The 16,603-nt window shown below is 49.3% G+C and overlaps 1 protein-coding gene across 1 annotated transcript in view; it reads left to right on the top strand.

Moving 5' to 3' along the window:
- The window catches only part of LOC309565997 (uncharacterized protein), a gene marked incomplete at both ends in the record, with an annotated part of 32,831 nt that extends 17,077 nt beyond the window's left edge, over positions 1-15,754 (top strand). Inside the window, one exon of the mRNA XM_082271017.1 lies at positions 15,159-15,754. Within this exon, the coding sequence (XP_082127143.1) occupies positions 15,159-15,754 (596 nt within the window). The remainder of the gene's footprint in view (positions 1-15,158) is intronic.
- Between the last annotated feature and the right edge of the window lie 849 nt (positions 15,755-16,603).

Here is a 16,603-nt window from a genome sequence, read left to right as displayed (position 1 = left end):
TCTGAAGAACTTCCACGCTAGAGAACTCCTTTGAGCTGGCTTTGGTGCGCTCGGTCCCTTGCTGCGTTGGGCAGTAGCAGGCGTAGTGTCTAGGGCACGGCTGCTCCGCTTCTGCACCCTGCTCCCTCTTCTGCTGTGCTGGTGGCTCTGTGCGACCACCGCCTCTTCCTCCAAACTACTCAGGTCACCTGCATGACCTTCATTCCATGTGGGGTCGAGAACCTCATCGTCCTCCACATCATCTTCCACCCAGTCTTCACCCCTGCCCTCCTTGTCGGTCTCCACAATTCTGAGTGCCGCAGCATTTGGCACCTGCGTTTCGTCATCATCGGAGACGTGCTGCGATGGTCCTTCCATGTACTCATCTTGAGAAATAAGTGGTTGGGCATCGCTGCACTCAATCTCTTCCACTTCTGGGGCAGGGCTAGGTGGATGGCCCTGGGAAAAACTGCTGACAGAGTCATCAAAAAGAAGAAGAGACTGCTGCATGACTTGGGGTTCAGACTGCTTGCCTGATTTGCAAGGGGGTGAGGTGAAAGATGGTTGGACATCGGCTGCAGGTGCCAACTCTGACCTTTCTGCAGGAGACTGGGTGGGAGACAATGTGAAGGAACTGGAGGCACTGTCAGCAGCAAACCAATCTACTATCGCCTCTACTTGTTCTGGCCTCATCACTTCTAGAGGCGCATGATGCCCTACCACATACTGCTGCAGGTTCTGTCGCCTACTCACACTTGAGGAAGGTGTTTCACTTGTGCGTGTAGCTGGCACAGATCGACCACGTCCTCTCCTTGCAACAGGACCTCTACCAACAGCACCACGACCCAGGCCACGGCCCCTATTTGACGGTCTCCTCATATTTCTGTAATTTATGATCTTGCCCTAGAAATGTGTTTATTTAATAGCGGAACAAAACAACAACAGTATCGCACGGGTGTATCTCACAGTCAAATATGCAAACTATGCCGCAATTTAATTTTTTTTAGCTCAAAAGGGTGTTTATTAAATAGCGGAATAGAAAAACAGTATACAAATACAACGGGTGTATCTCACAGTCAAATATGCAAAGTATGCCGCAATTTAATTTTTTTCACCCCAAAAGGGTGTATATTGAATAGCGGAATAGAAAAAAGGATATAAAACGGTGTTTCTCACACGTACAAACACAGACTAGGCCCCGAATACAATTTTTTTGTACCCTAAAGGCAGGATGAGGAAGAGGAGTAGGAGGAGTTCGGAACAGGAGGCAAACTGAAGTGCCCTGCAATCCTCGTCGGTGGAAGGAGATGCGCCAAACAAATTTAAAAGGTGTATCTCACACGTACCGATACAGACTATGCCGTAATTTAATTTTTTACACTCCAAAAGGGTGTATATTGAATAGCGGAATAGAAAAAAATTTATAAAACGTTGTATCTCACACGTACAAACACAGATGAGGCCCAGATTACAATTTTTTGTACCCTAAAGGCAGGATGAGGATGAGGAGTAGGAGGAGTTCGGAACAGGAGGCAAACTGAAGCACCCTGCAATCCTCAGCGGTGGAAGATGCGCCCAAAAATTGGAAAGGTGTATCTCACACGTACCGATACAGACTATGCCGCAACTTTATTCTTTTTACCCCAAAGGGTGTAGATTGAATAGCGGAATAGAAAATATGATATAAAAAGGTGTATCTCACACGTACAAACCCAGACTAGGCCCCAATTACAATTTTTTGTACCCTAAAGGCAGGATGAGGATGAGGAGTAGGAGGAGTTCGGAACAGGCAGGAGGCAAACTGAAGCACCCTGCAATCCTCAGCGGTGTAAGATGCGCCCAAAAAATTGGAAAGGTGTATCTCACACGTACCGATACAGACTATGCCGCAATTTAATTCTTTTTACCCCAAAAGGGTGTAGATTGAATAGCGGAATAGAAAATATGATATAAAAAGGTGTATCTCATACGTACAAACCCAGACTAGTCCCCGATTACAATTTTTTGTACCCTAAAGGCAGGATGAGGAGTAGGAGGAGTTCGGAACAGGAGGCAAACTGAAGCACCCTGCAATCCTCGGCGGTGGAAGATGCGCCTCAATAATTTGGAAGGTGTATCTCACACGTACCGATACAGACTATGCCGCAATTACTGTAAATTATTTTTACCCCAAAGGGTGTAGATTGAATAGCGGAATAGAAAATATGATATAAAAAGGTGTATCTCACTCGTACAAACCCAGACTAGTCCCCGATTACAATTTTTTGTACCCTAAAGGCAGGATGAGGAGTAGGAGGAGTTCGGAACAGGAGGCAAACTGAAGCACACTGCAATCCTCGGCGGTGGAAGATGCGCCCCAAAAATTTGGAAGGTGTATCTCACACGTACCGATACAGATGATGCCGCAATTTAATTTTTTTTACCCCAAAAGGGTGTAGATTGAATAGCGGAATAGAAAATATGATAAAAAAAGATGTATCTCACACGTACAGACCCAGACTAGGCCCCGATTACAATTTTTTGTACCCTAAAGGCAGGATGAGGAGTAGGAGGAGTTCGGAACAGGAGGCAAACTTAAGCACCCTGAAATCCTCGGCGGTGGAAGATGCGCCCCAAAAATTTGAAAGGTGTATCTCACACGTACCGATACGGACTATGCCGCAATTTAATTTTTTTTTATCCCAAAAGGGTGTAGATTGAATAGCGGAATAGAAAAAAGTATATAAAATTGGTGATTTTTCAATAGCACATGTGAACACAGCAGTGTCTTATGTTTTATGTCACGGTCAGCTCAGCAGCAGGCTATGAAGGGAAAAAAAAAATTCCCCTTTAACCACTTAAGCCCCGGAAGATTTTACCCCCTTCCTGACCAGGGGGTATTTTGCGATTCGGCACTGCGTGACTTTAACGGACAATTGCGCGGTCGTGCGACGCTGTACCTAAACGAATTTGGCGTCCTTTTTTTTCCCACAAACAGAGCTTTCTTTTGGCGGTATTTGATCACCTGTGCAATTTTTTGATCACGCGCTATAAACAAAAAAAGAGCGTAAATTTTGCAAAAATAGCAATATTTTTCCCTTTTTTTTATATGAAATTCCCCCCCAAAAAAATGTAAAAATCAAAATTTTTTAACATTTTCGGCCAATTTGTTTTATGCTACCTATGTTTGGTGAAAAAATTTGCAAAAAGCGTATTTTGATTGGTTTGCGCAAAAGTTATTGCGTTTACTAACTAAGGGAAAGATTTTTGTCATTTTTGTTGTTTTTTTTTAACGCGTAATGGCGGCGATCTGCGATTTTTTTTGCGGTACTGCGACATTGCGGCGGACAGATCGGACCCTTGACTGACATTTTTGACACTTTTGGGGTTACCAGTGACATTTCTACAGTAATCAGTGCTATATATATGCACTGTTACTGTAAAAATACACTGGTAGTGAAGGGGTTAACTTTATTTGAGAGGGAGGGGCTGTGTGTGTCCCTAGGGGCGTGATTCTAACTGTTATTGGCTGTGGCTTCAGCTGTATGCAGAGTGATCAACGGATCTACATAGTAGATCCATATGATCATCTCTCATACAGCGAGGAGAATGATAGGTGGCTTGTTTACACAAGCTGCCTGACTTTCTCCCTCTCCCCCGCCGATCGCAGAGTGGCCGGCGGACATCGGGTCCGCCGGTCACACGCGCGGGGGGGTCCGTGACCACGCGGGAGCACGCCTCCGGCGGCGCGCGCTCGCTCCCTAGACCCTCACAAGCTAGTGACGTAGCCCTACGTCACTTTGCCTGTGAGGGGCTGACCGCCGCCGTAGATAGTCGTGCGGCGGTCGGCAAGTGGTTAACTTTGTAATTTTTAAATAGCAGATTAGTACAGACTATGCCACAAATTATTTTTTTTTAACCCAAAAGGGTGTATAGTGAATAGTGGAATAGAAAAAAGTATATAAAATTGGTGATTTTTCAATAGCACATGTGAACACAGCAGTGTCTTATGTTTTATGTCACGGTCAGCTCAGCAGCAGGCTATGAAGGGAAAAAAAAAATTCCCCTTTAACCTTGTAATTTTTAAATAGCAGATTAGTACAGACTATGCCACAATTTAATTTGTTTTAACCCAAAAGGGTGTGTATTGAATAGTGGAATAGAAAAAAGTATATAAAATTGAAAATCACTCAATAGCACATGTGAATACAGCAGTGTCTTATGTTTTATGTCACGGTCAGCTTAGCAGCAGGCTATGAAGGGAAAAAAAAAAAAATTCCCCTTTAACTTTGTAATTTTTAAATAGCAGATTAGAACAGCAATCTGTAGTAAAATATAGCTGAACGCTGCACACAACAGACTGATAAAAATATATTTTTTTCTCCCTCCTCCTCCTCCTCAGTGGGCTCAAGTGAGGGCAAAAAAATTGTTCACTGCACCGCCCCCCACACAGCAAAATCGATGTAGATTGCTAACAGACGATTGTTCTGTCCCTGCCTAATCTCTCCAGCCTGTCCCTAAAATGCACAAATATCTTTCCCTGCCTACACTCCGACCTGTCCCTGCATTCTTTTCGGGCACAATTTTTCACTGTCTGTCCCTAATCAGCAGCAGCCAGCACGTATGATGTGTGCTCTCTCCCTACACTACAGCAGAATGACGCACCGCGCTGTGTCTCTTGAACTTATAAAGACATGGGTCACATGCTTCAGATGGCCAATCAGAGCTACTAATACATTTGTAGGCATGGCTGGGATGGCTTAAGGCACACCAGTTAAGCGCTTGTTGATTGGCTGTTGAAAGCCCGCCATTAAAAGCGCGCCATTACATACAAAACACGAAATAAAATTACCGAACACGGATTTTAAACCCGAACATACAGTAAAGTTTTCGGGTCCGTGTCCGGGGAGCAAAAATCCAATTATCCGGTACGGACCCGAATAATACAGTCCGTGTTCGCTCAACACTACTCTTAACAGCCGCCGGGAATTCTGAGGTCCCAAAGAATGGTGACATTGGTCCCCGAATCTTAGAGATTGAACTAGATTCCACCACATTATCCCAAATCTGTAAGGTCTGACGTGTCATTTCAGCAAATAGAGATAAATCTCCTCGGTGAGTTGCTGGCACCCAGGGCATGGCTCGTAAGTAATAGGGGTTGATATATTGCTCCAATTGAACCCATAGCTTAGATGATAAGCCATGGAACCAAGCTACTATTCATGTCAACACTGCCGCTTTGTAATAAGGAGAAGGGTCAGGTGCTCCAGCACCCCCCTTATCTTTTGGAAGGGACAAGGTCTCATATCGTAATCTAGGTCGGCTTGAGTTCCATATAAACCGAGAAAACAATCGACGAAGTTTAATGAAATATACAGATGGAATAGAAATGGGGATCGTCCGAAACCAGTATAAAAAGCGTGGAAGAACATCCATCTTCAAAACGTTTATCCTTCCAAACCAGGAAAGTCTTTTATTAGAATAGGACAACAGATCTGTTTGAGTTTTACAAAATAAGGGCTCCAAATTTGCTGCAAAAAGCTCAGATGCCTTAGTGGGGAGGACAGGGCAGCCATCAGAAATTTTGGGGCCCCTTACACAGATTTAGGACTGGGCCCCCCGGTGCTTGACCACCAATCTTCCCCATGGCCCGCCCACTGGCCGTCCCACCAAATCTACCCACTGGCCATATTACCAAGTCCTTCAGTGCACCCACTTTTATTTTAGCACTCTTACAACTTAATATATGGAAATGAAAAGTGTATTACAAGTCATCAGTGCTTTCAATATTTAACAGTAAGACTCCATTCACACTAGTCCGACTTGGACCGCGACTTGTCAGCCTGACAAGTCGGGGCGACCTGGAGCGACTTGCATAGACATTCATTTTATGAAGTCCGTGCAAGTCGTGCCAAAGTCGCGGTGCACGCGACTTCACAGGTCGCCCCGAAAGTCGTGCCGCTGCAGTGTGAACCGAGACTTAGGGAATACAACCCTCCTTTATCTTAGATATTTCCAGGTCATTCCCCTGAGAATGTAGTGACTAGCGTACAGGTCCCCTGAGAATGTAGTGACTAGTGTACAGGTCCCCTGAGAATGTAGTGACTAGCGTACAGGTGTAACGCTCCTGCGTTTTTAGTATAGGCTGGATTTGCAGCTGCAAAATCTCCACTCAGTAGTCATGTAGAGATGTGTTGAATACCAGATCCAACTCTCCAGGACTCATCACCGTGGGCCTGTCAGCTTCAACATACAGATATATACACACTCAATGAGATGTTCCTGGAGTGATAGGATGTATATGATAGTATGAAGGTGATGTGCTGAAGGGACAGGTGTGAACAGTGACAAGGATGGTAATCCCTTGATAGGTTTGTATAGGAGAGTTCAAGATGGTATTAGGAATGCAGATAGGTTAGTATCGAGTATGCTAATAGGTGGTGAGGACAGCAGATGACAAATACAGGATAGAGTAACCCAGTGCAAGTATAGATAGTAGTAGACAGGAGAGCTAGCAATCTATGCAGCAGTGCAGATGATAGATGGTAGTAGGCTCAAGAGCTAGCAATCTATGTAACAGTGCAGATGATAGGATAGTATGGATAGGTAGTAACAGTCCTTAATGTGCATAGGTAGATAGTGCAATAAGGTTATGGAGGGTTCCCCTGCGGGGTACTTATCACTTGTAATGTTAGTAGTTTAGAGAGGTCCAGTAGATGAGGAATGGTCCGGTAGCAAGATTCAGGGATCAGTAGCGAGGTTCCGGTCTGCTCCAGGTAAAGGGAATAGCTGGAGGTTCCGATCGAGAGACAGGCTTGAAAGCATGTGGATATCAAGGCAGGTTGAACGAACAATGTGAGTGAGACCGCCGGCGGTTGAAATAGCCGCTCTGCAGCACTCAGCAGTGACATCATCGTTCTTAAAGGTATATGCGTACCACCTGAAGAGAAAGGTGGGACGCATTACAGAGGAAAGTGGTGATTAAGGGTACCGGAGGTACCGGAATCTTACAACAGGTCCCCTGAGAATGTAGTGACTAGTGTAAAGGTCCCCTGAGAATGTAGTGACTAGCGTACAGGCCCCCTGAGAATGTAGTGACTAGTGTACAGGCCCCCTGAGAATGTAGTGACTAGCGTACAGGTCCCCTGAGAATGTAGTGACTAGCGTACAGGTCCCCTGAGAATGTAGTGACCAGCGTACAGGCCCCCTGAGAATGTAGTGACCAGCGTACAGGCCCCCTGAGAATGTAGTGACCAGTGTACAGGCCCCCTGAGAATGTAATGACTAGTGTACAGGCCCCCTGAGAATGTAGTGACAAGTGTACAGGTCACCTGAGAATGTAGTGAATAGTGTACAGGCCCCCTGAGAATGTAATGACTAGTGTACAGGCCCCCTGAGAATGTAGTGACTAGTGTACAGGCCCCCTGAGAATGTAGTGACTAGCGTACAGGTCCCCTGAGAATGTAATGACTAGTGTACAGGCCCCCTGAGAATGTAGTGACTAGCGTACAGGTCCCCTGAGAATGTAGTGACTAGTGTACAGGCCCCCTGAGAATGTAGTGACTAGTGTACAGGCCCCCTGAGAATGTAGTGACTAGCGTACAGGTCCACTGAGAATGTAGTGACTAGCGTACAGGTCCCCTGAGAATGTAGTGACTAGCGTACAGGCCCCCTGAGAATGTAATGACTAGTGTACAGGCCCCCTTAGAATTGTAATGACTAGCGTACAGGCCCCCTGAGAATGTAGTGACTAGTGTACAGGTCCCCTTACAATGTAGTGACTAGTGTACAGGTCCCCTGAGAATGTAGTGACTAGTGTACAGGCCCCCTGAGAATGTAGTGACTAGTGTACAGGCCCCCTGAGAATGTAGTGACTAGTGTACAGGTCTCCTTAGAATGTAGTGACTAGTGTACAGGTCCCCTGAGAATGTAGTGACTAGTGTACAGGCCCCCTGTGTAACGTTCATGCGTTTTTGTTTTGCGGATGGATTTACAGCTGCAGAATTATTACACTCAGTAGCCTTGTAGAGAATCTGTTGAACAACATATCCAACTCTCAGGACTTCATCACCGTGTACAGCCTGTTATATACTATATATATATTAATAGATGTTTAATGGAGGGATAGAGTATATGAGGATATATAGATGAGAGACAGGCTATTGTATGGTGAGCGCTAGAAGTAGTATAGGAGAGTTGCAGGTGATGGTAAGCAGATAGGTTCTGATGTCAAGTATAGTGCAGATGGTAAGAGGACACAGATGGAGTATACTTTAGACAGAGTAACCTAGTGCAAGGATAGTTCAAGGTAGTCCCAAGAGCTAACAGTCTTATGCAGATGATAGTGAATAGATAGATACAGATAGTCTTGGTAGTTGCAGTAGATGACAGTAGGAGATTGGTTAGTAAGAATCCCCTGCGGGGTACTTATCACTTAGATAGGTTAGGAAATACAATGTCCAGAGGAGAGGGGTGATCCCATAGCGGGATACGGATCACCAGCGAGGTTTCCGGCTTAGTTCAGCAAGGAAGGTATGTCAGCAGCTCCGACTTCTCAGGCGTAGGTGCGATGAACATGTGGGTTTGAACGAGCGATGAGTGAGAGCAAATAGCCGCTCATAGCGGCGCTCGGCAGTGATGTCATCCGGTCTTAAAGGTGTATGCGTCCTTTGTATATACAAGATGGGACGCAAAGAGAGGAGAAATATAGGAACAAGGGTACCATAGGTACCGGAACATTACAGTACCCCCCCCCCCCTTAAGGCCGGCTCCGGAAGGCCTCTAGAGCTGGTTTTTCCGGATATTTCGAGTGGAAATTGCAAATCAGTCTAGGGGCATGGATATCGGAGGTATCCAGCCAGGTGTCATCTTGGGGCCCATAATTCTTCCATCGTACAAGATACTGGAGTCTTCTTCTATTGAAACGGGAATCCAAAATTTCTTTTATCTCAAATTCTTCACCACCCTCCACTTGTACAGGAGGTGGAGGTGAGATAGTAGGCCTTATTCCTTGATTAGGAACATGGGGCTTCAGTAGAGACACATGGAAAACAGGATGTATCTTGAGGTCTACTGGTAAAGCAAGGCCCGAAGCGAAAAAAAAAAAAAAAAAAAATAGCGCAGGGCAGACATGACCATGTGAAGAGGGGAGACAGGGCAGGTGTGAGTTAAATTAAATTGTTTGAGTTGGGGGGTATTCAGGGATTGGTGTATCAGGTTTGGGAGGGGTTGAGGTACAGTTAGGAGGGGTGGCCCCTCAGATTGGAGGTCAGTGGAAGTTCAACGGACGAAGGAAGAAGAAGCTTGGTCACCCACCTTTTTCACTGCAGAGCATCTCACCTCAGCTTCCCTGGTCTGTGATGGCGGATTTGGACGTTTTGCTGGAGCAAATCAAGGCCGCTGCCGCGGTGAAGGGGACTGAGTGGCTCCGGTCCCAGGTCTCCACGTTGATGGGGGTTCAGGACTCTGCACAGGATTCGGAGGGGCTTGCGGTCCCGCGGGCTCGGCGGTCACGGCCGCCGGAGCGTTTTTCACCGGACCCTTCCCCTCGAGCTCAGCGTCATCCTAGGAGCCCCGACAGGGACCCTTCAGGGCCGCCGGCTAAGCGTACTCCTGCTGCGGCCGTGCGCGCCTCTGGGAGGAATCCTCTGCATGGACGGAGCTCTGGGGGTAGTGGGGGGAGGCGGCCTTCGGTCTCTCCCCGTCCCTCTCGCCGGGGTGCTACTGGACTGGCGGGCTCCCCTACTGGCGATGCTCCGGTCGGAGGGGTGCCTCGGCGGGGGAGCGGCTTCATGGCGGCCGGTGGCAGCAGTGATCGGCGGGACTCGGAGTCGGCCTCGGCTGGGCGCAGAGAGATGACGCGGCGGGGCAAGTCACGTGGCCGGGTCATCGGAAGTTCGGCTGGTTCACAGAGGTCTCCGTCGGGCGGAGCTGGAGTACGGGGGCGTGGACGCCTGTCGCTCGGCTCTGCAGATGGCGGGAGTGCGACACCTGGTGGACGGATGTCGGCGGTGCCCGGGGACGATCGTTCGGAAGGCGAGGTGTCCGGATCGGATGTGGAAGAGGATGTCGGTGGTCGGTCGGCGACGAGGGAGGCTGGATCGGCGGCTGGGGGCGCCCCCCCTGGGCAGACAGGTGAGGTCACAATTCCTTCTCTGGCTTTGTCTGATTTGCGGGGCTTGTTTGATGTGGGGGGTGGGAGTGCTGGAGGGGCTCGGGGGGTGGGGGTGTCCCGGCCAGTGGGGGCGGGGACCCCGGAAGGGGGTGATGATGGGGGTTTGAGGGGCTTCCTCCTGGGTCTACGGGACCTCTTGGGGCGTTTGCCCCCGGGGGACGGGGGCCGCTTGTCTCCAGCGGCGGCTTGGGTGCCTCCGGCGGGGGGCTCGGGCTCGGAGCCGGGGGGGGCCCCGGGGCTGGCGGGGCCGTCTTCCACGGGGCTAGTTGCGGGGGGGGCTGGGGCCCCTCCCCAGGTTGTTGGTGCGCCGGCAGTGGTGGCAGTGACGGCCGGGGCGGCGGGGGACAAGACCGGGACGGCGAAGGAGGGGAAGGCGGACGCTGTTCGCCTGGACGATTCAGCGAAAGGTGAGGTATATGTTTGTTTTGAGGGCCCATTGGGGGCACATTTGAAGCAGGAAGTCCGGGAGAAGATCTGGAAGGGTGAGTACGTGGAAATCTTCACGCTGTTGCCCCTCGAGAAGTTTCACCTGGACAGGGTTAAACCGGAGGAGCGCAAGAAGGAGGACGAGGAGGCGCGACGCTATCGGCTTATCCCTCGGACCTTCGCCAATTGGCTGCAGGCCTTTGCCATTCTGGCGGGCGTCATAGGGGAAAAGGCGCCGGAAAACTGCTCGGCCCTGTTCTGCTACATGGACGCTGTAGGGGAAGCCTATCGGGTTTACGGGGGGTCGGCCTGGCTGCGGTACGACGAACAGTTCCGGCAGCGGAAGGCGGTTAGGCCGTCCTTGCGGTGGGACCACAAGGACATCAGCCTGTGGATGCGGCTCATGTCGTCTGCGAAGGCTCCGAATCAGTTTTTTCCAGGGGGGGCCGGTGGTTCTGCGACCCCGGGACAGCCGGCCGCAAAGAGGAGGGGTTTCTGCTGGCAATTTAATGAGGGTTCCTGTAAGTTCGGTGGCACATGTCGCTTCAAACATGAATGCTCCGGTTGCGGAGGTTCCCATGCCTTGGCTCGGTGTTTTAAGTCCGGAAAAGGGCGGTCCGGAGAGCCTTCGCACAAAGGGGACGACGCCGGTGAGGGTGGAAAGGCTGCGGCCTTTTCTAGATAGGTACCCCGATAGGGCGGCTGCCCGACTTCTGGGGGAGGGTTTTGCGGTGGGTTTTCGTATCCCTTGCTCTTTGGCCTCGGTGCCGCCGGTGGCGAGGAATTTGCGTTCGGCATTGCGCCACCCTTTGGTGGTGTCGGATAAGTTGCACAAGGAAGTGGCTCTCGGTCGCATGGCGGGCCCGTTCTCGGAGGTGCCGGTGCGTGACTTGGTGGTTTCGCCGTTGGGGGTGGTTCCCAAGAAGGAACCCAACAAGTTTTGCCTCATTCACCACCTCTCCTTCCCAAAGGGTGGGTCTGTGAATGACGCCATCGACCCGGATGCCTGTACGGTGTCTTACATTTCCTTTGACGCCGCGGTGGCCTGGGTGCGACATTATGGGCGGGGGGCCTTGATGGCCAAATCGGACATTGAGGCGGCGTTCAGGTTGCTCCCGGTTCACCCGGACAGTTTTCGATTGCTGGGCTGCCGGTGGCAAGGGGCGTATTATGTGGATCGCTGCCTTCCTATGGGCTGCTCCATATCGTGCGCGCTGTTTGAGACCTTCAGTTCCTTTGTGGAGTGGGTGGTTCGGGAGGTTTCCGGTGTGAATTCGGTGATCCACTATTTGGACGACTTTCTGTGTGTGGGCCCGCCCTCTTCCAACGGGTGCGCGATCCTGCTTGCCACGTTGCAGCATGTGGCCGGGAGCTTCGGCATTCCGTTGGCCCCCGACAAGACGGAAGGCCCGACCACGGTGCTCAGCTTCCTGGGCATTGTCGTGGATTCGGAGGCCATGGAGTGTCGCCTACCGGAGGATAAATTGGGGGCTTTGAGAGCTGAAATTGAAGGGGTGCTGGGTTTGCGCAAGATTCAGTTGCGCAGCTTGCAGTCGTTGCTGGGTAAATTGAATTTTGCCTGCCGCATTATGCCCATGGGCCGGGTTTTCTGCCGACGGCTGTCGGCGGCGACTTCGGGGGTGAAGTTGCCCACTCACTTCGTCAGGCTCAACAGGGAACACAGGGATGACTTGCGTCTGTGGCACGGTTTTTTGGCCACATACAATGGTAGATCCTTGTGGATGGCCGGGCCGATCAGCAACTTTGATTTGGAACTGTTTACCGATGCTGCTGGTTCGGCGGGGTACGGGGCTTTTCACCGGGGGGCGTGGAGCGCCGCCCCTTGGCCGGGGGCATGGCAGGTAGCGGGGCTGGTCAGCAACTTGGTGTTGCTGGAACTGTTCCCGGTGGTGGTGGCCCTGGAGATTTGGGGGGCGGAGTTCAGGAACCTGAAGGTTCGCCTCCATTGCGACAATCTCGGGGTGGTTCAGGTGATCAACCGCGCGTCGGCTTCGTCTCAGCCGGTGGTGCGCCTCCTCATGTATTTGGTTTTGCGGTGTCTACGGTTGAATGTTTTCCTGTACGCTGTGCACATTCCGGGGGTTAAGAATGATATTGGATTGGTGAAATTCTCGCGCTGTCACTATATATGAATCCTAAAATCCTTTAAAGCTGCAGGTACTGTTATTGGTAACCTACACAATTCAGAAATGTATAACAGGGGGGAGTACCGCGCTTAAAAGGTGCTTAGTGCATGTTATTCATACATTTAATAATTTACTTTCAGTGCTTTCAAATATTTAAAATAAAATGTAAATATTCTCCAGTGTATAAAATTATATAAATATTCTTCAGTGCATAAAAATTAAAAAATCTCATTAATAAATAAAATATTTCTTACAAGTGATGTAAATATGTGCTATAAACAATCCTTAAATATATCAAAATGGTTTTTATTTTAGATTAATTTGGGTTTAGATATGGATTTTAAAGTTTTTACAATGAATAAAAAGGATTTTAATGGTAAGGGGAATATGCAATATTAATATATTATTTATAGATGTGGAGAAAAAGAGAGTAAGGGGAACGATGTCGTAATAGACTCCAAGAAAATGGCCATAGCATAACTTCCGGTTCTTATTAAATCGTATTAAACAACAAATATGGCGGAAAACCTATTTCCGGCTTCAGTGATATAAATAGAACGTCACAATGGTAGGCAAGGTATCCCTGGAAGAAGCTGTGTGGGCACGCAGCGTAACGCGTAGGACGCCAAACCGGAAGTGACGTAGCGACAGCACAATTGTTATGCATTGGCAAAGACGAAGGAAAATGTGAGTCTGTGAATTTTATCTCTTTTAATAAAATTACCAAACGGTACCTCACTATTGTGGCCCCATTTATTTTGGAGATTCAAAGGCTCCATACACACCCCCTGGAATATCGCGGGAAAAGGGATAAGTGTGAGAATCAGTGACCGAACCCATTAACCATAGAAAAGGAGGATTACACATGATACCATACAAAGCTGGTTATAAAGCCAATTGAGGTGAGCGCTTAGGACACCTAGTGGCCACTGCATGGAAGAGCACCTGCATGAATTTTGGGAAAGAAAAGGCGTTTGAATATACACCATTTTATTTATATATACAAGGACACTTTGGCACTTTTTCACTTTTGAACTAATTATTGGAAACTTATAAGCACATAATTTATCACTGACATTTTATTTTATGTTTCATTTTTATAAATTTTGATATATTTAAGGATTGTTTATAGCACATATTTACATCACTTGTAAGAAATATTTTATTTATTAATGAGATTTTTTAATTTTTATGCACTGAAGAATATTTATATAATTTTATACACTGGAGAATATTTACATTTTATTTTAAATATTTGAAAGCACTGAAAGTAAATTATTAAATGTATGAATAACATGCACTAAGCACCTTTTAAGCGCGGTACTCCCCCCTGTTATACATTAAGAATGATATTGCTGACGCGCTGTCTCGTTTTCAGCGGGACAGGTTCCGGGAGTTGGCACCGGCAGCGGAGCAACGCGGAGTCACGTGTCCGGAGTGGCTATGGGGGATTGCCTTGGGGTCCTCGCTGGATGGATCAGGAAGTCGGTGAGCGAGTCCACGTGGTCGGCTTATTGCAAGGTATGGTTGGAGTGGCTGGAGGTGTTGCGGGTGGCATCGGTGGATCCTCTGGGTCCGGAGGTCAGGTGGGTGTTACTTTCTTTTGTCTCTGATCATTTTGAGAGGGGCGCGTCGGCTTCCGCTGTGGCTCGCAAGTTGTCCGGCTTGGCCTTTCTGTTTAAATTTCTGGGTTGTCAGGATTACACGAAGGACTTCGTGGTGCGACAAGCGTTACGGGGCTATTCCAGGGCTTATCGGAGGAGGGACACTAGGCGCCCGGTGTCCTTCGCTCTTTTGCAGGACGTCTGCCGGCAATTGGGGGAGCACTGCGCCTCGAGTTACGAGGTGGTGTTGTTTAGGGCGGCCTTTTCTCTCGCTTTTTTCGGGGCTTTCCGGATTGGGGAATTGGTCAGCTCCTCCCGGACGGTGCCGGGGGGCCTATTGGGTCAGGATGTCTCTGTCGGTCGGGAGGGGGTTACTATCCTCCTTCGACGGTCCAAAACGGACCAGAGTGGCAAGGGGGTCCGTGTCCGGTTGTTCGCGGTGCCGTCTTCACCGCTGTGCCCGGTAGGGGCGGTTCGGGATTACTGGGCAATCCGCCCTTCGCGGCCCGGTTCATTTTTAATGCATGCGGACGGGTCGTCGTTATCTCGTTTTCAATTTGTATCGGTGTTCAGAAGGTGTGTGGGCTCTTTGGGTTGGGATGCCAGTAGGTTTGCATCTCATTCCTTTCGGATCGGGGCGGCCACTGAGGCTGCACGCTGGGGATTGAACGACGATGCGGTCAAACGCATTGGGCGCTGGGAGTCTAGGAGGTTCTTGTTGTACGTTCGTCCACAGCTGTTGGTGTAGGGTATGTACGGGGGGTGGTTTTGTCGCTGGGGGGGTGTGGGCCCGGCTGGTTATCTGATTATTGGTTGGTTTTCTTTTCCTTTTGTCCCCTTTTCTTGTAGGTTTGGAACCCTGCCTTGTTTGGATCGTGGGACACTCGTATGTTTTCTGGGGGGCCCGGAGAGCTGATGTGCGTCCTAATGGTAGACAACTTGGTTTTTCTCGGCACGAGGCTTGTGTCAGGTGGCTGGGGGTGCCGGGGCTTACTTGGGGCAGGGTCCTTCCCGAAGTGCATCGTTTCGCCCAGTTGGACAGGCAGCCAGATGTTTTGGTGCTGCATGCCGGGGGCAACGATTTGGGGGCCAGGTCCGCGCGGGCCTTGATCAGGGACATAAAGTTGGATTTCCTTAGGCTGCGCACGGCTTTTCCGGCGCTGCTTGTAGTTTGGTCGGATATGGTGGCCCGCACGTCCTGGCGCATGGCCAGGTCGGTCGCGCGCCTTAATAAGGCTCGGATTAAGTTGAACAAGGAAGTGGGGCGCTTTGTGTGTCGGAATGGGGGGTTGGTGGTTCGCCACCTGGAGTTGGAAGTGGACACATGGCGGTATCTGCGGGATGATGGAGTCCACCTCAATGCGGTGGGTATAGATTTATGGGCCCTGGGATTACAGGATGGGATCCAGCGAGCCTTGAGGGTTTGGAGGGGCACGCAAGGGTAAGATGTCACCCTTGGGTGCTGGTGGCGTTTTGTTGGTCTTTGCTGGCGGGGGAGGTGAACAGTTTAGGATAAGGGTATGGTTGGGACTCATCGTTGGTATGGGTCCCTATGGTGCATTCCATTTAATGTCAGTTTAAATGGAATTCAAAATGGTGGCACTGCGGGGAGTGGTTTGTCTCCGAGCCGGTGACGCGGCTGGAGGCCTATCAGGGCACAGGTCCCGCAGTGCAGGATTTGGAATTATTTGGAGGAGCCTCAAAGACCAACAGGCCTAATGACTGATTGTTTTATGTTTGTAAGGAATGTTTTTTCTCCTTATGTTAATTTTAAGGTAAAAGGGTTAATAAAATGGCTGCTGTGGCCAATTAACTCCAAGCACGGTGTGGTCTCAATTATTTAGGTAAAGGGAAAGGTTTATGGCATGGGGGTGGAGCCTTTGGCTTTAAGCAGCCTAAGAGTTTGGGGGTGACATCTATTCTACATTGGTCAAGCAAGGCCCGAAGCGAAAAAAAAAAAAAAAAAAAAAAAAATAGCGCAGGGCAGACATGACCATGTGAAGAGGGGAGACAGGGCAGGTGTGAGTTAAATTAAATTGTTTTGAGTTGGGGGGTATTCAGGGATTGGTGTATCAGGTTTGGGAGGGGTTGAGGTACAGTTAGGAGGGGTGGCCCCTCAGATTGGAGGTCAGTGGAAGTTCAACGGACGAAGGAAGAAGAAGCTTCCCACCCACCCTCCCTAATTTCTGGGACTGTTATGGTTGATTTTGATTCATGTCTTTTGTGCTTTCTGTCCTTTCTGGGGGAATTTTATATTGTCATGGCAGCTGGGCGTTTTGTTGGTCTTTGCTGGC

The sequence above is a fragment of the Pelophylax lessonae genome (assembly GCF_965119305.1).
Source record: "Pelophylax lessonae genome assembly, chromosome: 10".
NCBI classification, from domain to species: Eukaryota; Metazoa; Chordata; class Amphibia; order Anura; family Ranidae; genus Pelophylax; species Pelophylax lessonae.
This window is presented reverse-complemented; position numbering and strand designations above follow the sequence as displayed.